This window comes from Leiobunum rupestre, chromosome 11 (genome assembly GCF_980474605.1).
Source record: "Leiobunum rupestre chromosome 11, qqLeiRupe1.1.hap1, whole genome shotgun sequence".
In the NCBI taxonomy this organism is placed as follows: Eukaryota; Metazoa; Arthropoda; class Arachnida; order Opiliones; family Sclerosomatidae; genus Leiobunum; species Leiobunum rupestre.
Genome location: NC_143394.1, coordinates 16,437,990 through 16,461,501, shown reverse-complemented (window position 1 = coordinate 16,461,501; position 23,512 = coordinate 16,437,990). Strand labels below are relative to the sequence as shown.

Sequence of the window (23,512 nt, the reverse complement as noted above, 5' to 3'; positions counted from 1 at the left end):
TCACTGGTCACCAACCGATAGGAAAATTTCTCGAGTCCTTCCATTTTAACGGTTTATAAGATGGATCTATTAATACCAATTTAACGGAGAATTATATTTAGCTTTAGTTTCGCGGACATCCCCATCTCAGTTTCCAAGAACAACCGATAATTTAATTCTATTCCCTCCGTTGGTAAATATGTTTAGGTCCCAAATTCGGAAACCCAAACCTTCGTAAACGAAGCTAGCGTTTACAATAGTCAATTTTATGTTCAATAAGTATAATTTTTTCGAAGTTAAAGTTCAACAATAGTGGTTTAAATTTCATCATAATATTGATGGTTTTATTATTCCTCGTGTTACCATAGTGCCAGATCTGGTCGTTATTATGGTGGAGAAGCTTAAATTTTAGAGTCACATTAACCAAGTTGGTGGATCTTAAAATTCATTGTGCGTCATGTTAGGGTATAAAAGCAGGTAAATAAGCCTGATGTAAAGGTGGTGTCGCGCGCAATAACGTTAATTGGAGAATGGTTTTTAATTTTTAATGGCGTGTAGCTGCTTCGAATGCATGTGTACTTGTTACTACTATGTAAATTGGCGGGAAAAGACTGAAATTTGAACACAGTTGAGGTTCTATAAACTATAAATGCTTTTAAAATGATAATTTGAGCCTTTTGAAGATTTCAACTGACCAAAGGTTGGAGGGGGCAATAACATAAGATGCCCCTCCCAGCAAAATTCTAGGGAGGGGCATTGCCCCCCCCCCCCTGCCACTCCCGGTTCCTACGCCCCTGACGAGGTCTATATTATCTTTGATTTTATAAAAGGGGAAGCTCCATCTGGGGCGCGTCAAAATTCTACGTCATTGACAATAAAAATTATTTTTACACGATTTCACGACAAACATTTATAATTTAAAAGAAAATATTTCATTATAAATTAACTTAACATTCGGTTTTCTCTTAAATTCATTTTCGACAACAAAAATATTTTCTTCAGCATCAAGTAAACCATAGAAATCTCATAGGTAACTAGAATGCTGCCGTGTAACTGGCAAATGGGCCAAACGCCGTGGCAGACGATAGCCAGATATCAGCCAATCAGAGCTCAAAGAGTGGTTCTGCCAAGAATTTAATGTCACCAGAGAGAATGACGTCACCTATCTCCGGCTATAGTAGCGGATCCAAGGAGGATTATTATCCTCCTTGGCGGAACCACTCTACGGCCTCTCATTGGCTGAAGGTTCAAGGCGAACTGGCGTCAAGCTCGGCCGTAGGCGGCAGCATTCTAGTTACCTATGAGATTTCTATGAAGTAAACTGACTAGAATATTAGCTGCTATTTTTATTTACAATTTCCCGCCCTTTTTGAACACGTGAGAATGCTCGGAGGCATTCTTACTCTTCTCAAGAGAACTCGTGAGAAGAGATTACGTCACCTCACGTGAGAAGGACCGTCAAAATTTTGAGAAGTGAGAATTCCCACTAGCAAGGGAAGAATTCTTAGAATTTTGACGCGCCGAAAGTCATTAGGTTTAACACGTGCTCTTTGCTTTGTCGTTATTGTGATGGCGCGTAGGAATCCGCGTGCAATTATTGTTTTTCAGTGGCGGGTATTCCCGGCAATTTTCTCTATGACATCAATTCTGGTACACCGTGTAAATAAACTGTGAAAATACTTGCTTTAAATTTCAATTCAAATGGCAGGTACAGTCAAAAGCACGACAGTTTAAACCCAATAAGTAAATAGTTATTTACCGCTTTCCGTCGTAATGTGATCGAACGAGATGCTGGTTTGGGAAGCTACGCGAAGAGGGTTTCGTGGGAAGTTCTGACGAATAAAGCATTCGTTTGATAATTTTGAGGTACACCTGGGTACGCGAAGACGACAAATTAATTAGACGATTCAACAGAAATGCCAAAAAGCTTATAGGATCTCTTACTAACTCGTCGTCGTGGACCCTGCTAGAAGAATTTTTTTATTAATAAGCATTGAAAACGTTTCCAAAAGGTAATTTTAAATTAAGCTAAAATTTATTATCCTATTGGTAATTTTAAACTCAGTATTGAACTGATTTAGCTTGATCATGGCTAAAGTCGCTCAGAAATCCAAAGTTTTACGGGACACACGGACATATCCTCATCTCTATCAATAGCGCGAAACGCGTGTCGTATTACGGTAGAGAAGGGACACAGAAATGGCCTTGCCCAGAAAGTTGACGACATTTATTTGCCCTTAGAAGATGAAGTGCTCGTAACTCAGCCTCGTGGTCAAAGCGAAAGCGGTCAAGCGCGTCTCCAAACTACATCTTTCGTCGAAGAGAAAAGGCCAACCTACAGGACCAAGTCGCCGTAGTTCAGGGTCCGCCCTTAACAAGGACCATATCGAACAATATAGATATATAGGAAATGTCAGGCTTGACTTTGAAACTTTGGCCAAAGTATTTCGAAAATTCTGGATTTATAAACGAATGTTTTATTGGCCTACTTTAAACCCAAAGCAATAAGTTTCTTCGGTCGATTCTTCAACTAGTAGCGTAGCCAGGATTTTGTTTCGGGGGGGGGGCACGCCATTGAAAAAAAAAGTAAAAAAATAAAAATATTTGTACGTACGACCATACATTTCGGGGGGGCATGTGCCCCCTGTGCCCCCCCGGCTACGCCACTGTCTTCAACACTCCATATTGCTTACCAACTTGCATAAACGTAATGGCAAACTCAAATGAAAATTGCATAAATTCAATTTAAAGTCCACTATCAGCCGCCATTTTCGACTAACTTTAATGTTCATTCAGAAGTTAATGAAGTTAAGTTATCGGGTAGCAAAAGCTGTAATGTACGCGGAATTTTCCATTTGAGTCCACGTTACAAAAGGAAGAGAGGAGTATGACAACGGTAGCAATAATTCCCCCTCCAAAGACAGCAAACATCTCAGGAAAACCACCATTCGTTAAAACTTGACTGAGACAAGTGTTACTGGGACCCTCATTCGCACACGTGGAGCAATTGAGTGTACGACTTGTGTTGCCGAACCATGATGGTTTGTTTAAATGTTAAACGCGTGAGTAAGCCTCAAGAATTCAAATCTGTTACTAGGAATGATATCTTGATAAAATATTGCGAAATGTTATGGGCAGGCGTAACACGGTTCGTTTAAAACTTTAGAGACACGGCAATAGCTAAGTAGGATGGATGTCTTACTACGACCGTCGTAGTAAGACAACCAAGAGGGTATTGCCCCTAAATACTCAGTTTCAATCTTATAAAAATACAAAAATACCATTATTTATTTGCAGAATTTCAAATTTGGGTGGTTGAAGTTTCTGTTTATCACATGCTCGTGTTATCCCAATTCGGGTAAATAAAGTCAACTACGTATTATTTAAAAGTCCGATTTCTCGATTCGAATTGGTCACTTTTATTAGCTCGCAAAAGCAAATATCCGGCAAAAATATTTACCAAGAGTGTTTTTAAACTTCTGACCCCAATATATTTTATCACTTTTTAAACGTAAGCCTCTGTATCTAGATATAAACACTTTTTAAATATATAAAAAAATATACAAAACAAACCAAAAAATTTGAAACGAATTCCAATAAAATAAATATTTGTGGGGTGTTTAAAATATTTAACAGAATCTCTAAATCAAATACGAAAGCTTTAAAGCCGAATTTCTTCCGATAAAATGTTCTCAGAAATATTTAATATATAGAGCCCCGTTATGGCTTTAGAAGTTGGAGACTTGGAGTGCGGATCGCTATATTTGACCAGAAAACCACGGTCATGTTTGTTCTTCTTTGACCACCAGATGGAATCTGCCTGCCAGCGCACACGTATTAGTCTTTCCTTCTTTTTTCTCCCTCGGGCCCCTTCGTCAGTTCTACCTCACCTACGCTATCACTCTACTCCCGGTACTCGAAGATCAATGTCAAACATCTTCATCCCTTTTATCATCAAGGGACCAGGAAAGATTTTTCTTCGTCATTTCCTTTTAAACCCCGCCATTAAACCCGGAATAAAAATATTGAAAGGAAAATAAGTGGTTTCGTGGTCAAAATAAAGTGGCACATACGAAGTTTATGGGTTGGACTACATGTCATTATCAAACGAAGCTGAACTAGCAAGAAGTAATTAATATTATGTACGAAATCGATTAAACTTTCAAAAGTTAGCACGTTACACTTAAATTATATTTACGACCATAAATATTAAATTATGGAAAATGCGCGGTAATTTCTTCCTTCGAGGAAACCTTGGATTTAATAGGACTATAGTAGCTTCTAGGGATGCATCGGTTTTTTTATACAGCGGTAATATCGGCCGATATTAACAAAGTTATCTATCATAACAGTAGTGTATATGATAAAATCATTGTAAAAGACGGCGGTTCAGTCCACTGTCATACCATTTTATTCAAAATCCCATGTTTTTTTTCGGTAAGGAATTTTCCATTTTGTGTAGTCAAAAACATTTTTGATTGCCATGGCAAAACTAATGGCCGTTGAAACTTTTCCATTTGGGAATTTTCATGATTCATTAAGGCCTACTTAACCCCCGAGTTTCAACCAAATCGGTGTGTTACACCTCGGGTAGTCTCCTTGTTAAGCCCAGTTCACACTATACAATTAATTGGGCCACTTAATTGAAACCAACTAATTGTAAGCAAGAAAATTGAATAGTGTGAACAGAAAAAACTTTTTCTGTTCACACTGTACAATTTTCTTGCCTACAATTAGTTGGTTTCGATTAAGTGGCCCAATTAATTGTATAGTGTGAACTGGGCTTTAGTGTTATTATGTTACTTACGCTATTACTGTTATTCATTGATTGATAAATTTCGTTTATTATGTATCTATATTTTAGCCTTAAACCTCATAAAGCTTAATAATTTAACATTATTTATAGTTAATTAAAATGGATAAATGTAATTCACGTATATTCTGCTTTTTGAAAAGTATTTGTAAAAGCATTTACTTCCTAATACTTTGGAAATGTCCTACTTTATTCCGTTTTATATTTTATACAGTGTATGGGTTTTACAGAAATGACCGCGAGCCAATAAGCGTTCATCTAAACGTCACGTTCGCTGTTGATCGGAAACGGATTCAGCTCACGATTGGGTTTAAACTCCGAAGGATAGATTCCCGTCGCCGTTCAAGGTTTTATAGAAACTCAGGGTATAAAGTAAACATAGAAAACCCGAAGAAAAAAGTGCAACAAAAATAGACTCTTTAAGCTGTGGGCACCCAAAGAGCGCATTTAACCTTCTATTACGTTCTTAGTTTTACGGGTAAAGAAAACAACCATGAACATTGACTTTTTTCAAAAATGCCCAAAGCCTTCATAAAACGCTTCTTGGGTCTACCCTCGCTTGAAACCAGACGACGCTAAGTGCAGGGCTGCTAAATGGCGCTCTTAAAACGACATTTTGATTTCGCTAATAAAGGCCAGTACGGGAATGTTTTTTCAAAATCGTATGATTTTCCATAGTTCCATGGTCTCCGAAAATGATTCTAAGTCTTACATCTGATTTCTATCGTTACAACGTTCATACAAACGTGGGCTTGGCCAAAACCTTAAAATAGCTTAACCAGGTTTTCTTTTGAAATTAATAACCAAAATTGAGAATTTAATGACGATTTTATGTATCAAACGAGTCGAAAAAATTAAGGGTCCTTCCTTAGGTTCTACGGTTAATCACTAAATTATTCCCCCCACTCCTATAGCGATGTACGAAATAGGGCCCACTCGAACCTTTTAAGGTTTCTAAACCGTTTTTCGCTTTACTTGATTAGCTCTATCGGCCTGGTTTCAAAATTAAGTACTTCGTCGTACCGTCTTTACCCAGCGATCGAAGGAAGTTCATTTTAAAATCCTTTATTACTAACGGTGAGTTTTAGCTTAATCCGTCGAAAGGCGCTGTTATCAACATTGAACAATCGTGACATTTTATCAATTTGTATCTTGCCCGTTGTGACACGATGTCACGATCTAAGACTCGTACAAAGAAACACGAATAAAATAGTATATTTTGTCACCTTTTAATCGATTATTGAAACGACTAAGTGAGGTAGCGGTATCGGAACTTAGTAAAGAAAAGGTACGTTTCGAGGTCTCTCTTAGAGGAGTTCGGGAAAGGCGTCGGCAATTAGATTATCTCTAGTAAAACTCAACCATTTCGCAAACAAAGGAAACCCCGTTCCCTTTCTTTCTGGTATCGACCGCTCCAGGCACTTAATCAGTGACCGTCCCTCAGCGCTTGTTAATAGGGCCCGGGCCCTTTAATGTTTTTAGGACGTTGATTTAAATTCTTGGCTTCCGTTGATTACGCCGTACTCGCTAATTACAATATAAATACCTTCAAACTAACAAGGATACATCCCGAGGTGTTTCCCCCTGGTTTTTTTTCAACTCGGCGGTTAAGTAGCCCTTCATGTACCTTGAAAGCGGCTAAAGGCAAAAGTTTCAATGGCCATTCATTTTGCCATGGCAAACAAAAATGTTTTTCATAACTCAAGTTTAAACTTTCTCTACGTAAAATAGCATGGCAAAATCACGGTTTGTACATTTTCAAAAAAATTAAGAAAAATCAAAACAAATGGGTAAAATCGATAAAAATGGCTAAAATCAATAAAATTTCGTTAAAATCGTGATTTTGCCAAATTATTTTACGTAGAGAAAGTTTAAACTTGAGTTGTGAAAAGCATTTTTGGTTGGCATGGCAAAACGAATGGCCATTGAAACTTTTCCCTTTAGGAGCTTTCAAGGTACATGAAGGTCTACTTAACTCCCGAGTTTGAAAAAAATCGGGGATAAATCTAGGGATGTCTCCTTGTAAGTAGTTTGTCGCGAAACAAGCTATTAGCCGATATGCATGAAGGCTTGTGCCCTTTTCAAATGAAGCTTCTAAAACCGTATTTATATAAACCAAAGTGAGCCTCTAAAATATGTATGAAAAACCGGACCGTCATCGTCGAATGACAGTAGTATAAATTTGATCCATTTGGCCTTACCTATAAGTGTTGCTGCCCTGCTTTTAATTTAATACAAAAGTATTAAGTTTCAGAACTTAATATATCAAAATTACAAAAATAAATTGGATGAAGTCTACAACATTATCTTGGTCGTCGTTGTACCCGCGACACAAATGCAACTGAACATACACAATATCAGTTCATGTCAGTCACAGATAGGGTTGGACATAAGGCACTAGTCACGGCATTTTACTACTAAAATAAATGCTCTGACTACTAAAATTAATCGAAATCTGGGGGCTCACTAGTCAATTTGACTAGTGAAAAATTTACCTAAATATTCATAAATAATGGCGAATATGGCTTATCATGAATTCATCATTAATCAATCTCATTTTATTTAAAAAAATCACATCATGTAACTCAAGTGAAAATAAACTGTTTATATCTATTTTAACTCTGACGGGTAAAGCAAAATGTTGGCTGTCCTTCTTGTTTATATACCCCCACTAGTCAGTGACTATTAAAACAAATTAAGGCTGACTACTAAAAAATGTATCCTTATATCCAACCCTGGTCACAGACCTAGTCGAGTAACTAGCGGTGCGATCATTGCATATAGACCTATATATAAGCCGGGAAACGTTTAACAGTGTAGCCTGCTAATGCTCGCTATTTATAAACCCATTTTAGGTCAACTTAATAATATTTCGCCGCGTATTTTATTTTTCTCAGATGGCATATCTCGAGAGGACGACGAGACGCAGTTGGCCCTGGACGAAGTCGGCCGTCTTTTCCGGCGCATGTTTCCTCTAGTTCCAGACAAAGCTCAGTATTTCTGGAAGAGCAGCCATCTGGGAGGGACGTTACTTTTGCGAAACCACGATCAAATGATGCAAAAAGACGCCGGCGACGTCAGGCTGCAGGGGGGCACCAGCCCCTGGCGACTCGAGGTGCAGTTTCGGAAGAGAGGTCCCGACTGTATGCGCAAGTGCATAGCCCAAGGGGTTCTACATCCGGTCCAATGCCATTCCCTCTGCTGAAAAACCCCGCCAGACACTCCTCCCACCAACGTTGACGAAAATCTTAATACCGAAAAATTTTAATCAACCCGATAATGGACAAGAGGAATTAAGCGGTAAGGCCTTCTAAATTATCCTATTTTGCGAACGGAAGTTATATACATTTATCCAATCAATTATGAAATTGAAAAATATGTTATAACACCGGGTACCCAATGACGAATACTTGTGGTTGGGCAATATTATGGCCCCAGTGCATTTTGTATTACCAATTTTTATTTTATTTATAGAAACTGACCACATTGAAATGAATTTTAATGTTTCTACCAATCTACCTCGCGGTCTTCCAGTATGCTCATCAACCAAACCTTCCAAGTATCTCATATGTTCCCTAAAACACACCCAACTCTTTCGTGCTGGATGGAAGACCACTCTTACCATTGTATAACAAAAGTTGAGTTAATGGAATCGTACCGATTGAAAAGTACTATGTGAAATAAGGAAATAGTATTATCGATACACAAGTATTTCGTCGTCGGGTACCCGATTTTACATTGGGCATATGTATAGAACAACCTTGAAAGCAAATGATTAGCTAAAATATACGTTTTCGGTGTTGCTGTTCAAGTAGCGCTACAAATCGTCCTATCTACATATTTGGCGGGAAAACAAAAGTTGTTCGTTTTCGGTGTGTATCAAAGAATATAATCTGACAACATTGCTATATTTTTTGAGCGTCTGATAATGTTTTTTTGCCTGGAATAACTGATAATGTTTTCCTAAACTAGTCGGCCATTTGTTTTAACTATCGACTATTTTCATGATATTTTCAAGTAATGAGTCAGATTAAATAGAAGGCTATCATCGTTTTTGCATCCTAGCAATTTAGTTCCAGTACCACTTGCATTTGCACTCAAAAATCTAATTTTCACATATAGATTAGACACCTCAGGCGTTTAAAAATAGTTTTGGAAATTTTAAATTTTAGTACTTTACTATTTGTAATAATTAACGGACAACAAAAGTAGGGTTAAGAAAACTAGATGTCAGATCTAATTCAAAGAAAGTCCGCCTGTGGCACTGTAGTACAACGCCAAAGGTATACTAGTTTCCGTATCCCGGTGCGATTTGAGAAGGTTCTGCCACGTGGTTTTCCCCCGTACCACTTTTGTTGCCCTTTAAAAATAGTTTTGGTAATTTTCAATGGTAGTAATTAACTAGTTGTAATATTTAACAAAAACCTCTTCCACTTGTTGAACAGTCTATAACCACGGTCATACGACAATTAAGCCAGGTTCACACTTACCCCTAAAATCGCTTTGTTTTAGATAACTAGTTTTCAAAACAGGCGTGAAAAATCACTTCGTGTTGGTACAGGAAGCAACTCGTCCAAGTCGGTTCGCTTAGAATCGCTTTCAAAACGACAAGGCGGGGAAGTAAAATTCATGTATTTCCAAAAATAATAGGAATATAACTATAAATAATATCCAATAACATTACTGTATGTATAGTAAACAAGATTAACTAATTGTTTTGGGATATATTTTAGTATTTTCAAAATTCTGGTCATAATTTGAAATGACGTTAAGCCTTGGCTAGAAGCGAACCGGGATGAAGCGATTTCGCACGAGTGAACCAAGAATTATCGTTGGCAGTCAAAACTGACATTTAAACCGACATAAACTGGGTTTTAGCTCTAGTGTGACCCTGGCTAAATAAAACCCAATAACTAACTAGTTATTTACTGACTTCAAAACAAGTTGCGAACATACTTGTTGTAAACCCACTTAGGCTATGTTGGTTGGGGGAAGCAACTCGAACATGGTTCGGCGAATTTGTTCTGAAGGATAAAGCAATTTCCACTTATTTTGGCGATACTCCGGTGTACACGAAAAAGAACAATTCTTTGGACGATACTACCGCAATTAATGTTTACAACTTTGTTGTCTAGTATCCTGTTTTACCATCCTAACTAATGCTAGTTGTTTTCCAAGGCGCGTATAGCCTACTCTAAATAGCATTGAAACCAATATTGGCCTCTCCATTGTATTACTTTAGATATTTCTGGCGCTAGTTAGTGATTTCTTGCTCAAATTATTAGGGGTCTTCCATATAGAATGCGTTGAGGCTATATTCTTGGGACCGTGGCTAATTTCCTTCCAAACTAGCCTTGCAACGTTTTGTAATCGTTTTTCTCATCTCGTGCAAATTTCGTATCATAAATTTGTCGTTGAATTGCCATAAATTCCTAAATCGTCGACATTATGTAGCATAAAAAAGTCATCACAACAGACAGTCTTGACCACTCTCGAAAATAGATTAAAGGGAATATAACTGGCAAAGCAATCTTTATGGAAGACCCCTTCAATTTTTAAAATTTCCTTGCACAGTGGCGCCAAACATTTCTAAAGTCAAAGGCAAGAGCGGCCAGAGCTGCAAACGTTGGTGTTCCACACCAAATACCTGAGGTTATATTCCCTTTAAAGGGACTTTCAATGGAGATGTGAGGGGTCGAAAGTTGATTCAAAAAACGTCACTGAAACGTCATTAGAGTGTAACTTTGTAAATGCGACGTACGGCGACCGAAAGACGTATTTTAATTTGACTTCAATCCCCCACACGGCTCTCACTTGAAAGTCCTTTTAAACGCGCCTTATGTATTTTTGTGAGTATTGTCTAAACAGAAAGGTTCATTTTCGTGTACCCTGGCTAACCTCATAATGTCCCTCCTTTTTCTTTTAAGGCATAGGAACAAATTACACCTTTATGCATTTTACCATATATATGCAGCTGATAAAAGAAGAGCTTACCATAATTATATCCCTATTTGTTGAGCTTGAAAATTGTAATGTTCAGAATTTTTAATCAAGCATAATTATATGTAGTATTGAATCAAGTATTTATGCTTAAGGAAAAAGACAATGTTGAAACGATTTTCAGCATCTTCCCCAATCCTTGGGCATTACATGGACGAATTATAACCATTAATAATTCGTCCATGGGCATTATGATCTAATTTACCCCGGCACGAGAGTGTGGGAGATTAACGTCACCGGTGTGCTCTTCAATCGCGTCGGATGCATGTCGGATGACGTAAATTCTAAGAAACCAGTGAGTTAAGGGCTCATTTGTTTAATGTCCGGGGGAAAGAGCTAAATCTTCGAGCACGAGGGATTCAATCTATCATTTTTCCTAAGTATACATTCTTGATATAAATAAATAAATTCTTGGTATTTAAGTGCTAAGCATGAACCCCGAATATGGTCATGCAACTCTCGACGTTGTCGCCCAAACTTCTAGATTGCTTTGTTTTACCTCTTATGTATTAACACGAACGTTTACGTCTGCCCTTTGACCTGCGGGAAATACTCGTTTAAATTTGAAACAGCAGACAATCATTAATCCATTTCTGTCAGAATAATATTTATTGCGATAAATAGGGCACATGACGACCCAATCCATGTTTAGACAGTAGTACATAAAATACGCTGAAGGGCTTAAATTGGCGTCCTTTTCCTAAACATGCCACCTGCTTTACCAAGGTAATATTATAGACATTCGAGTTTGTAAATTTTCGTTAGTGGCTAAAACTGCATATTATAATCTTAAATTGAAAATTAAATTTAATTTCCATAGTTTGAACTAGGCCTAAATATTAAAAAAAATCTAAAATTGAGTTTGGTCTCAACATAGAATAGAGGTGTTGAGTGTAAATGTTAAATCAAAAGTGGTGTGGAACTAGATATAAGGTTTTGCTTAGATGGCATCATGGTTGCTTAGATGGCGCTGTACTTCGGCTTTCAACGTATATTTTAACTACATCTTTTGAAATTATTTTAGACCTGTTATATATATATATAGTTTTTTAGTGGAAAATTAATTTAATACTTAATAACAGTGATCTACATGATGGGTGATTTTGGATTTTCGAAAAAAAAAGAAATGTTTTTTAAAGCGTTTTGGAATTGTGAAATAAACCCAAGCATGACGTGAAACGCTTTCAAGCCTCATCAAGTTTAAATTAATTTCGAATCATTTAAAATTATCGTCAAGGAAAATATATTTAATGTATTTTTCGTTGAAATCGAATTAGAAAAAAAAAGTATTTTTTTTTAATGTTACGTTTGGAAACCAAGAGGACTGTTGAATAATTGATAATGTACTTTTTAATAATAAAAATGACGAGATAAATATATTTGAATGAGTTATATCTAACGATTTTTTTAAATTAAAAATAAAAGATCCTAATATAAATGAAAGATTCTACAGGGAATTTATAGAGCACCACCTCAAGTACCAAATTTATAATAAATAATTATATATGATAATGATTTCAGCACTTCGCACAATGTTATAACAAAAGGGTTGGTCTGTTTTTACCTAAAATTCTTATTTGGTGGAAAAATGTAACCAAAATGGAAAAAACTACGGGAAATTATTATGAAAAATCTAGTCCAGATAAATTATCCTATGTAAAATATTTGTGTTTAAATATGATCGTGATATTGAAGAGGGAAAATAATATAAAAAAATATATAACTTCACCACAAAAAATGTAGTTTTTATTGTAGATTACTGTGTACAAAAGATAAATTAAAACCATTGTCGGTATTAAAAATAGAATAAAACTGTATTTTTCATTTAACATAATTTGATTTTACCTCTACTGTGGTTTTTTTCGTTTCCGATTTTCATATAGACATCGCGTCAACAGTTACACTAGAAAAATCAGTGTGCGTTATGTGGGGCAGAGTACAGTTGTTGCTGTACAATACAGGTGGAAAACGGAAAGTTTAACGAAATAACATCACACGCCATGTAAAAGTAATTACTAAACTAGGTAAAATCAGTAAATATGATTTTACTAGGAAATGTATTCATCTTGGCCTTAAACATTATCTGTCTAGTCCACAGTATTTTTACGAACCTTGAGTCTAGTCGCCTTTCTGGCCAATTTTTAAATACAAAATATATCGGCGAAAGTGTTATTATTGAACTCGCGAATAATTAATTAATTAAAGGTATTTATGTAGACGTTAAAAATTTCGGGAAGTAATTTCCTGGGTATAATTTAATTTTATTGTATTTCAGTTTAAAGATGTTTTTTTAGTTTTATTAAAGGTTTCACGTTTAACAACTATTAAATTAGGGGCGCACTCACTTGTCAGTTTGAAAGGGGCTGCTTGGATTCAACATCTACATTTAGGCGGTGTTTGAGATGTAATTGCGAGACAATGAATCATATTCGTTACAATCATCAATGCAAACACGGCAAACTGGAAGAAGTACTTGGTTTGGAGGGACTGGAAAATATTCTTTCCATGGGGCCATTGTCTTCGCCGTTACAATCAGCGTCGTAAACGTCGCAGCCCTTTTCGTGATATTCTTCTAGAATACGGTAATAAGGCGAGGAACCTTCGTGAACTGTATACAGAGTCGGTAGAGGACTGCTCTGAACCACAAACAGAATCCCCGTTCCTTTATGAGCGTCGCTGGCTGATGGCGCCGTTTCGAAGAGAGTCGTTCTGTTTGGGTAACTTCCTCTGGCCAAATCAAACGTTTTTCTCTTCCGATTGCATTGACGGTAGAGGGCGTAAAGGACGGAGGTGGCGACCAATATTCCCACGGACAAAATCAAAATGAAAGCCGTCAACTCGATTTTATCGCTACGGTACAAAACAATAAACATTAAGCTGTGGAATTTTACATTAATTAGGTTTTTTGGCAAAATAAACAATATAACTTTTATGAAAGCCGTAGCCATTGAGGCTACAAAAGAAGAAACATGTACCTTCGCTGGCTCAAGACAGTATTTAATGATGGCTTTTTTTTATAGTTAAAAAGTGGTGTCGGCCCGAGGCCTTAGACACCAAATTTAATTTGGCTAATTCCCCGCCAAATCGCCGAAGAGTACACCGCATCACGAATGAAAATTTATGGTCGTTGCTATTTGGCCTCTTTTTCGGGTGATGTTAGCCTACGAGTCTATTTTGGATGGATTTTTGGGCTGAAATAGCATCCATCTTAGTGTTGGCTATTTTCGCCCTAAATACCGACCAAAGTAGATACTTAAAAATATTATTAACTAAATTATTACGATTGTTAAATGTTAAACTGCATATGAATATTTAATTATTTAAAAATCATATTTTACGTTTAAAAAAGTTATTATTAAGCGTATTAAGCGAAAACTCAACGGATCCTACGAAGAAGGTACATGTTTCGAGAGAATAACATCACTTCTTGCGTTTTTAATATTAGGTCATATTTCTACATTTTACTGTCCTACGCTTTAGGTCGTTGACTTATTTCAAGGCTAGCTTAAAGCAGAAAGCGCAATATTATTTTAGACATCCCACTGGGTTTAAGAAAGAATTAAACCTTAGGGAAAAACCATGATATTTGTTTTTGTTAAAGTAAGAAAACCCGCGTTTTTCTTGTAATCAGAGAAGAATATGGAATCTTATGGACATCGGCGACAAGCAGACTTTTCCGTACTGGAATCAGGTATTAATTTTAATTATTATAAGACCATTTTTAGTGTTTTACAGTGTTGCCACAATATTTTCAGATTCAAATTTCCTGACTAATCCCTGTTTTCCCTGACAATTTTAAGAGATTTCCCTAGAATAATTTTAAACTTTATATTTGACTTTTATCAGAAGTAAAACTCTACTTCAGTATTCATTATCGCACCATCGACTGTTATTTTTAAGTTTCATTAAATCGAAAAAAACCGAAATTAAATACTAATAATTTATCTTTTCAGCTAGTAGATGGCGCGTCAGGAAGTGTGCTTGAACAGGCTCTATTACTGAAGTTGTATAATAATAATAATACCCAAGGCACCACCTTAGGCCTAAGTCATCATGCGACTTTTGAAGCACTTAATTCAGGTGGCCGGGTTACAATGCGTAGGAGGGTGGTGGCAAGCCCTGCATGCCACGAGATCGAGCCAACAGCTCCCTACACTCACTATTAATGTTAACCTAGACAAGTATTTTAGGCGTTAGATCGTAACATTTCATTATATTTACATTCAGCTGTAAATAATTATTTATGGTCCCTAAAATATATTCCCTAGAAAAACTGTCCTAAAACCTAAAATAGAGTAGTTTAGCTGGTTATCTTTAGCCATGGCCGCCATTTTTTATTAAAATAAAATAATTACTATATAATATATTTTTACCTCATTTCCTACATAGTTTGGATAAATTAGTGTGGGTTTGTACAAGTCCTAACTCTTACAAAATGGTTAAAGATAATTGTATCAACCCTTACCTTTTGGAATCTTCCATGACAGGCGGGAAGAGTTATAGAAAAAGTTTTTGTTATAAAGTTTAGACTTTTAAATTATTCATTATTGTAATGCCAGGTAAACGAACTTCTGTCTATTTTGTCAACCATTCACATTTCCGCTGGTATAGTGTCAGACTGAAAATAATTGTGTCACTAGCATGGCATCAGGTAAAACCTCCCCCTCTCTCTCCTGATTAGAGTTTCCAACAACAGGTGCGAACAACCACTGGCCTCTCATCATTCTTTCACGCGCTGTTAGGTTTATTGCCCCTAATATCTACAAAACATAACCAAAAAGAGAGGTTTTAATGCATCCTGGTTAATTTCTTTCATTTTGTAAATTGATCCGGTGCCTTTGTAATTCTTGGAGGCCGGTGTACGCTGATTTCTTTAATCTTGCACAAATGTCCAAACAACTAAGCATCAAAAGAAAAGCCTTCGTCTGTAGCAGCCATTTAAAAGATCAGATTTTAGTGCGTCCACAAAAATGAAAATATTGCTAGGCCATGCAGTACCGCTTATACGCAGGGAACATGCACAGACTGAGCCTTCTTTAGACAACACAACGGCAAATAAACGAAGCTGCCTGAAAGAGAAAGACTTCGTAAAGTATTATGTGATTCCATCTAGGAGCAACACCCCACACAAGGAGAACGCAATCCGTCAAATGTCGTGCATTTTCCGGTGTACATTTTTCATTGGTTAGATGCTTTAGCGCCTGCTGCCGACGGAAGTGGAAATTCGGAAATTATATCCCCCCCCCCCCCCGCCCGTAAAACGTTCAGCCAACTTCAGCGTAAAGGCTCGTCCAATGAAATTTGTACACAACACTGCATCAGCGTGTTTAAAGGCTAGCTGCGTTTTCCTTGTGTTTGTTGCTCCTAGATTCCACGATGCTATTTAAAGTTATATTTAATTTGTGTTAAAGAATTGATATTTAAATAGTGATAAAGACCTGATATTTAAATAGTGATAAAGAACTGATATTTAAAAAATGCTAAAGAACTGGTATTTAATTTGTGATAAAGAACTGATATTTAATTTGTTATAAAGAACTGATATTTAATTTGTTATAAAGTACTGATTTAATTTGTGATGAAACTTGGCTTACTTAGATTTACATGATTATTGCATTTTCAAAAGCGTATTTTTTAATAAATTTAATACAATATTGAAATCAATTCCTATAATATCTAGAATAATAATATTTCTATGCCTATTGTTTAAAAATAGCAACATTTTGTATGGCTCACCGTAAATAAAGCTATATCATTCAAAGTCTATTCGCGACCAAAAACTATCGCTACGCCCCCTTTGATTCGCCATTGAAACCTAGATAGGTAGCGGCTAAAGCAGACGCTAAATTAGTTTTTCCTCATCGGTATTCGTTAATTTGACTTAATAAATAATTAAACTGGCATTTTAATATAATTTGGCATCGTTTTCTTGTATTTTGATACGTTTATTTAAGAAACAACGTTTTTTTATTCAAAGAAGACAGGGCTGATTGAGTCTGATAAGACCGCGAGCCCGGCGAAGACACCATCTGATTAATCAGCGCGAGATATGTGTAACGGCCCCGCCAACGGGTTGATACGTGGGGACAGGGGTGGGGACACCCGTGACGGAAGTATTCCGACCACCCGTTTGGGGGATTGGTGGTTCTTATGACTTTTTAATTTGTCTGAAGCAGACGTTAGTACCTTAGAGAAGCCAACGCTGTTACGCCACCTCGACTCGTTTCGGGCGTGAATACTTGTGTTATAGCGCCAAAATTAAAAAAAAAAACACACACACACATTTTGAGAAGTAGCGCCACCTCTCGGGAAATATCGCAACTACACCAAAAAAAGTTACCCTTCCGGTAATGGAGCGCGCACTGGTCTCTAAGAATTACGGAGGCACCGATTGACCCCTTTCAAATTTAAAGGAGACGGGCATCATAAGTCAATAATTATTTCTCATCAGCAAAGAGTCTCTACGTGAACTAGAGACAAAATGACCGGGTGGGTACAGTAAAAGATGACGGAGCCTTAGAGGAGGATGTTACCACAGGATCCGGTAGTGGCGCTACGGTACCGCGATTTTGGGTCTTAAACATCGGATTTTCATCCCCTCTAAGCTTGCTCTAAGTCTCCTCATCATAGACTACACTCCACCCTGCGATTTTGACTCTAGTTCACTTACGAGGTTGGTCCTATATACTCGTGCCATAAGTGTGTCAGATGGTTGAAATCATTGCTGCTAGTGTTGTGTGGAGCAAAGACTATATATAAATAGACTGGCGTGTTCAATGGCTCAACTTGCATACGATAGCGGACGCTGGTCAAAATTTTCCCCGCGCTTCAGAGTGCTACTAGTGGCGCCTCTAACGGCTGGTCAAAGGCTTCTACCGTGTTTCGAAAGTGTTAACAGGTTTTTTTGTAAGAAAACGCCTGTCTAGTAAGCGAAGCGTATTTATAGTCTTTGGTGTGGAGTGATGTAGGACTGACGTCATACCCATCGCCTTCATATTCATGGAGGATCAACGAAATTTATATTTCTGCTACTAAGTTTAACCAAGGACAGTAGATACAGGGACGAGAAAGCAGGAAAAAAAATTTTGATTTTAAACGTCTTCATATTCACGGGGAGTTAGATGTAAACAAACCGCGGCCATTGTTAAGACGTGGTTCACCATGGACAGTATTATTGAAGTTAGTTTTTACCATTTTGATGTTAAATTAAAAATAAAACTACGAGCGTAAATAAAAAAATGCCCATTTGTTTTGAACACTTAAGCCTCGTCAAGAACCGCTAAAATTAGGTGACCATTTGTTTTGTTTACAACTAACTCTCCTTGCGTTTAGGTCGTTTTAGGTGATATATTCCCACAGAGGCCGCCAATACACTTTCTCGTCCCTGTATCTACTGTCCTTGGTTTAACAGAAGCTAGCTAAGGGTGATTGGTGCTAGTTACGTTAAAAACAAGTCGCGGTGCGTGTTAGCAGACGATGATTCGATTTACTTCCTATTCCCTTTAGAAACTAATAATAGCGCGCCGGTTTCAGCTTTGGTATGGCTCTTTCGATGTGCTAACTACTTCGACGAGCGTAGTCCTCCAAAATTGTACGGTCATTCTTTAAATGGCTGTCAGCTAATATTTAACATACCGAAGATGCTAGATCATAGGCGCTATCTCTGAGAAGCTAGCACCTTTACCCCAATGAAAGATTTTCATTAGTGCTATTTTCAACGGTACAATGAATTTTGATATCGATCTACTTTAGATTAAAAATTTATCCGTAACTTTTAACAAAGAAAGTAACAGAGAAATTTAAAACAATAATATACGATTTTTCCGCTTCCATATTTTAATATGATATCGCCGTGACATCTAGTAGTGTAATTTACAACTCCACAATTCACAAATAACGGTAATCATAGACTCGCAGATAATTGTGTTATATCTCATCTATTTATTGCAGATTAGGGTGGCTTGATTACACCGTTTGTAGGGTTGTACTGCGAAACTATTTTTGAGAACTTATACCGGTAGAAGGCAGTGTATAATTAAATCTTAGGTCTATTGCATTTTACATCGTAGACCGGACTAAGCTTTAGGCTTGATAATGTTATTTCCTTAGTGTGACGTGATGTTAAATATAGGAAGAACGCCTATACTCACTCGAAAATATCGCCCTAGTATACTGTCATACTACCTTGTCATCGAACCTACTGCACTCTAAAACAGAATTCCTGGAAAAAATAACGGGTCCATCTTTGTTTTAGCCTTTTAGAACGGCAATATGTCAAGTTCACAAGAAAAACCCGCTGTTTTAATATTAGGAGGTATTTATCGCTTAATTTATAAGCTAAATTAGTGCATGAATTATTTAATAAAGTAGTTTATGTATTTTAATTACTTGCCTTTCCAATTTACCTGGGTAAAATTTTGTTTTTAAAAATTTAGTTGGGCAAAGGCTTAACGGTATTCAAATTTTTATTACCATTCATTAGTAGAGCTGAAACTACAAAGACCGGTACAGTAGAAAGCATGTGCGTTCAGAATTATTGGGCGTTGTTCCTTAGATTAATGCTAATGAGCTGTCAAATGTATTCTAGTATTCTATATTTTATTTAAAACTAATGCATATTTATTTGAAATAGTGTAAATTAAAATTAATAATTTTACTAATCAATTAATTAAGATCTTTGAACAAAAATGAGTCAAAAAACATTACAATATATTTGCATTTTTGAATTTTTTCCTGACACTAGGTTGTGGATTTATTGGACGGCATTTAGTTGAATATTTGTTGTCAAATGAATTGGTATCAAAGGTAGAACGATTTGTTTTATTTCTGAAGGTTTTATATTTAAGTTCAGTTTTATCATTTGTTAATTTTAAACTTATATTGCGCTTTAAAGGTTCGTGTATCTGACAAAGTGCCTCCACAAATGGCCTGGATGAATAAAAAACATCAAGATATTTTTGCACATCCGTTACTAGAATTTAAGAGTGCAAATTTGATTAACCCTGGCTCATGTCAAAATGCCTTTGACGACCCTGATATAAATTACGACTATGTGATCAACTTAGCTGCTGAAATGAAACCAGGCCAATCTGACCCAGTGAGACATAAAAATCATAGAAAACTTCACGGAATCACAAATTCTTACACAATCATCACTCATTTTTTAGGTTTATAAAGAAGGAATAGTAAAATTAAGCTTAAATTGTGCAAAGGAAGCTGCAAAACGAAAAGTGAAACGATACGTTGAACTATCCTCAGGGCAAATGTACTCAAGTGAAAAGGTAAGAATGTTTTAAAATTTTTAATAATTTTAAATTTATTTTAATGTTTGTAGACTCCAATTAAAGAGAACACTAAAACTGATCCATGGACGGGAATGGCTCGCTTTAAGTTAATGGTGGAGGAGGAGCTGGCCACAATTACCGATCTAAACTACGTTATTATAAGACCAGCCATAGTGTACGGAACGGGTGATAAACAAGGAATAAGTAAATATTTTAGTTTTTTACAATCTTATATGTTTGATATTTGTAAGAATGATGGTTTTTCACAGCTCCTCGTTTAGTTGTTGGTGCTGTTTATCGTCATTTAGGAGAAATGATGAAGGTATGGTTGAAATTACAATAAAGTATCAGAAATACTCTAATTGAAATATCAGGGAGCTTTTTTCATGACTAAACTCAATTTCTTTGTCATGGTATGTCACTCACCTTGGAACTTCACGATTTTTAGGTATACTCTGTGCTATAAGGATTCAGAGGAAATAAATACCTTGTCGAGGTTAACGGTAATAGTTAGTGTAGGGAGCTGTTGGCTCGAATGGCATGAAGGGCTTCTGTGCCTCCCACCACCCTCCTACGCGTTGTAACCCGGCACACCTAAATTAATGGCTTTATAAGTCGCTAGATGAGTTAGGCCTAAGGTGGTGCCTTGGGCATTAACCTAGCTGATTATTATTATTATTATAATAATATAATTTCCTTCGTGTATTTCTGACCCATTGATATTTATTAATGAATTAATGACAAATATCAACACACCAACACAAGTGTGATTTTTCTTAATTGATTTTTCTGGAAGCTTGAAAATTATTTTGCGGAAATTAAAATTTGTTGAGAAATTAATTTTGTAAAATTAACGTTTTTAGCGTTGCCTTTCGCCAAAATTCAGCCTGCTTCATTGTTGTAGGTGAAGTAGTATACGCAATGGGCTTAAAAGAGATAAATATGCAATAAAAGTAAAGCATTGGCCAAATTTTATTTGAGGAAATGGTTACATTAGCTGAAATTAAATGTTAGAATGGTAAAGCACCTATCTCCGAACACAAGACGAGTGTAAAAAGGTATCGTGGAAAAATACCAAAATATAACCATAAACCCCATTCTTGCTAATCACGATGGGCCGGCTATCGTCGCTACCTAGAGGTCATATAACCAAGAAAAAATAGTAAATTCTTTGTCCCTGCCCAATATTGCACAAAATGGAAAATTTTGTGTACTCTACTATACGACAAACGGAATAGTAACGCTAGAAAATGTTAGTTTTGGTGAATTTCATTTCCACTAAATAATATTGACACAGAAATGTTCAATATCGTCTAAAGTACCCAAATTAAAATAAAAAAACCGAACATGCGTTGGTGTGTTGATATTCACCCGAATTAATGTGTGTTATATCAGTAGAGTACTAGGAATTCATTCTAATAGTTCTAAAATCTTGCAGCTTCTATGGACCAAAGACTTAAAAATGCACACTGTACACATATCGGATTTGTGCCGCGCAATTTGGCACCTCTGTTTGAATGGAAAATCTGGTGAAATTTACAACGTGGTTGATAAGGGAAACACAACTCAAGGAAGAATAAGTGAAATAATTTCGGAAATATTTAACATTAATCATGACTACTTGGGATCCGTCGCATCCACATTCGCCAAGGTACTAGTAAGTGTTTATGCCTAAGTGTTGCTGCGGTAATTCCGTAATAATTTTTCTTTAAATTTTTTTTATATAGACCGATATGACTGGCTTGGTCGATGATATTAACGATAAACACATGGGCCCTTGGGCAGAAGCGTGTAACAAGGACGGAATAGTCAATACTCCCCTAAATCCTTACTTATATCAAGAGCTTTTGTACAATAAACACCTCAATTTGGATGGTAGCAAGCTAGAGAGTCTTGGATTTCAGTACTTGGTGCCTAATTTATCCGAAGATAAAGTGAAAGAAGTAAAACATAAATTAATATTTATATTAATAAACTTATTCCATAAGTGGGTAATAAACATAAGTATGGCACCAAACGAATTCGGGTAATGATAGTCTGTCGTGGAGTGATTGCGAAATAGGAAGTTTCCTAACATGAAACTCGTCCCTTCCTACTCTTTCCATTGGCAAAATAGTTGGTTAGTTGGATGGCGAGAAATACGAGCGTACACGCGTTATATTTGAAATAAAGCATCATTATTTTAAAAAAGTAAGCGTTATTTACACTTTTGAAAGCAGTTCAATTTTCAATAGTCCCTGGCTGGTCTGTCAAAAAGGCTGCGGGCAAATTTCTGGGCTTCCTCCACTAGTAACAGATCGTGGAGAGTTGTCAGTCCGTCGGTACGTAATGGTTTACGTTGTCATTGGCGAAACAGACAATCATTTAAAAATTTGCTTTTTGTGAATTGGAAGTGTCATACTTATGTTTATTATCCACTTATGCTTATACTAATAACCCTTATTTTATTAAGATCATAAGGGATTACGCTGCCATGGGTATTTTCCCCTCCTCGCTGGTCCATTGAAACAAAGCTTTACGCAAGAAGTAAAAAAGGGGAAAGTTACTAGTCAGCAACGAATCTGATATTTTGTGGCTCAATTTTACATTTGCTCCTACTTAAATTCCTGTATCGCATTCCAAAGAAACTCGTGCCATTTGCAGTGATTAATTATATTTCATTAGTATTTCGTAGATTTAGCTCTTAGCTATTTTTTTACTCTTATTAAATATACTCGCAGTATTTAGCTGATGAGCTTTGGTTAAGTTTGTTGTTAAAAGTACCTATAAGCCATAATGTTACTAGGAAAATCTCATTTTAACATATTTTTATAGAGTGTCACTGTTCTTGAAAGGTTTTTTTGGTCAAATTTGTTGAAAGGAAGTGTCGTAGAATATTTGGTATTTATACAAATTTGAAATAGTTCTGGACGTAATATTTTTACAAGCCTTAATAACTAAATCTTTCAAAACTACTTGAAATTGTACAATTGAACTATCCCCATGTTTGTATTCAAAACTGTTGGTAATCTATTTGTCAATGGTTTTTTGGTTGTCGCGAGTGCAGATGAACGTGTAAAGGTTTCTATCCTGCTATTATACAAGTTACATCGTAATGTTTGAAAAATGTAGCCATGTTTTCGCATTTGTGAGGTTTCTTAATAGCGATGAAAGCCAAGAAAACAGCCAGAATGAGAAACAAAGATCGATTTAACCATTGCAATTCCTAGACGTATCATGTTAGACTTAAAGAATTCTGAATTGCGTTACATAAAGTCGTGGTCAGGGAATTTTTCTAAAAGCGGGTAAGTGGGAATCGCACAATGTAGAATGAAAAGTAGTCTTAAAATTTATGTGAAAGTGATAAAAACATTTTGGGAATTTGTCCTAATAAGTTGAAAAATTTTAGATCTAAAAGTATTTACAGTGACTGCTAAATGGAAAATTAGTATAACTA

General features: G+C 36.3%; 3 protein-coding genes across 5 annotated transcripts in view; 2 read left to right on the top strand and 1 right to left on the bottom strand.

The window, feature by feature from the left end:
• LOC149921851 (uncharacterized) overlaps positions 1-12,399 on the top strand; it is a 58,736-nt gene extending 46,337 nt beyond the window's left edge. For both annotated transcript variants that reach the window (XM_090163330.1, XM_090163331.1), the window contains 2 exons: positions 7,690-8,092; positions 11,875-12,399. In XM_090163330.1, the coding sequence (XP_090019456.1) occupies positions 7,690-7,997 (308 nt within the window). In that variant the 3' untranslated portion in view covers positions 7,998-8,092; positions 11,875-12,399. The remainder of the gene's footprint in view (positions 1-7,689; positions 8,093-11,874) is intronic.
• Positions 12,400-13,094: 695 nt separating this feature from the next.
• Positions 13,095-15,312, bottom strand: LOC149921850 (uncharacterized). Its single transcript, XM_090163946.1, has 2 exons — positions 15,258-15,312; positions 13,095-13,642 (listed from the first exon to the last, which is right to left on the bottom strand). The coding sequence occupies exons 1-2, from the start codon at positions 15,272-15,274 to the stop codon at positions 13,234-13,236; spliced, it is 426 nt and encodes a 141-aa protein (XP_090020072.1). The 5' UTR covers positions 15,275-15,312; the 3' UTR covers positions 13,095-13,233.
• Positions 15,313-18,791: 3,479 nt separating this feature from the next.
• Positions 18,792-22,595, top strand: LOC149921849 (uncharacterized). Of its 2 annotated transcripts, none has more exons than XM_090163324.1 (9): positions 18,792-19,106; positions 19,536-19,597; positions 19,686-19,889; positions 19,960-20,073; positions 20,127-20,280; positions 20,346-20,398; positions 21,515-21,727; positions 21,804-22,019; positions 22,529-22,595. In XM_090163324.1, the coding sequence occupies exons 1-9, from the start codon at positions 19,064-19,066 to the stop codon at positions 22,580-22,582; spliced, it is 1,113 nt and encodes a 370-aa protein (XP_090019450.1). In that variant the 5' UTR covers positions 18,792-19,063; the 3' UTR covers positions 22,583-22,595. The 2 variants fall into 2 exon arrangements, with proteins under 2 accessions (XP_090019450.1, XP_090019449.1); XM_090163323.1 differs by having other exon boundaries at positions 18,803-19,106; positions 21,515-21,733.
• Positions 22,596-23,512: the final 917 nt, after the last annotated feature.

What these genes read in the sequence shown, in the direction of transcription:
- LOC149921849 (XM_090163323.1), top strand. Translation starts at nt 19,064, where the DNA reads ATGTCAAGTTCACAAGAAAAACCCGCTGTTTTAATATTAGGAG. An exon ending in AACCAGGCCAATCTGACCCA is followed by an intron (nt 19,890 to 19,959) that starts GTGAGACATAAA and finishes CTCATTTTTTAG; the next exon opens with GTTTATAAAGAAGGAATAGT. An exon ending in CCACATTCGCCAAGGTACTA is followed by an intron (nt 21,734 to 21,803) that starts GTAAGTGTTTAT and finishes TTTTTTATATAG; the next exon opens with ACCGATATGACTGGCTTGGT.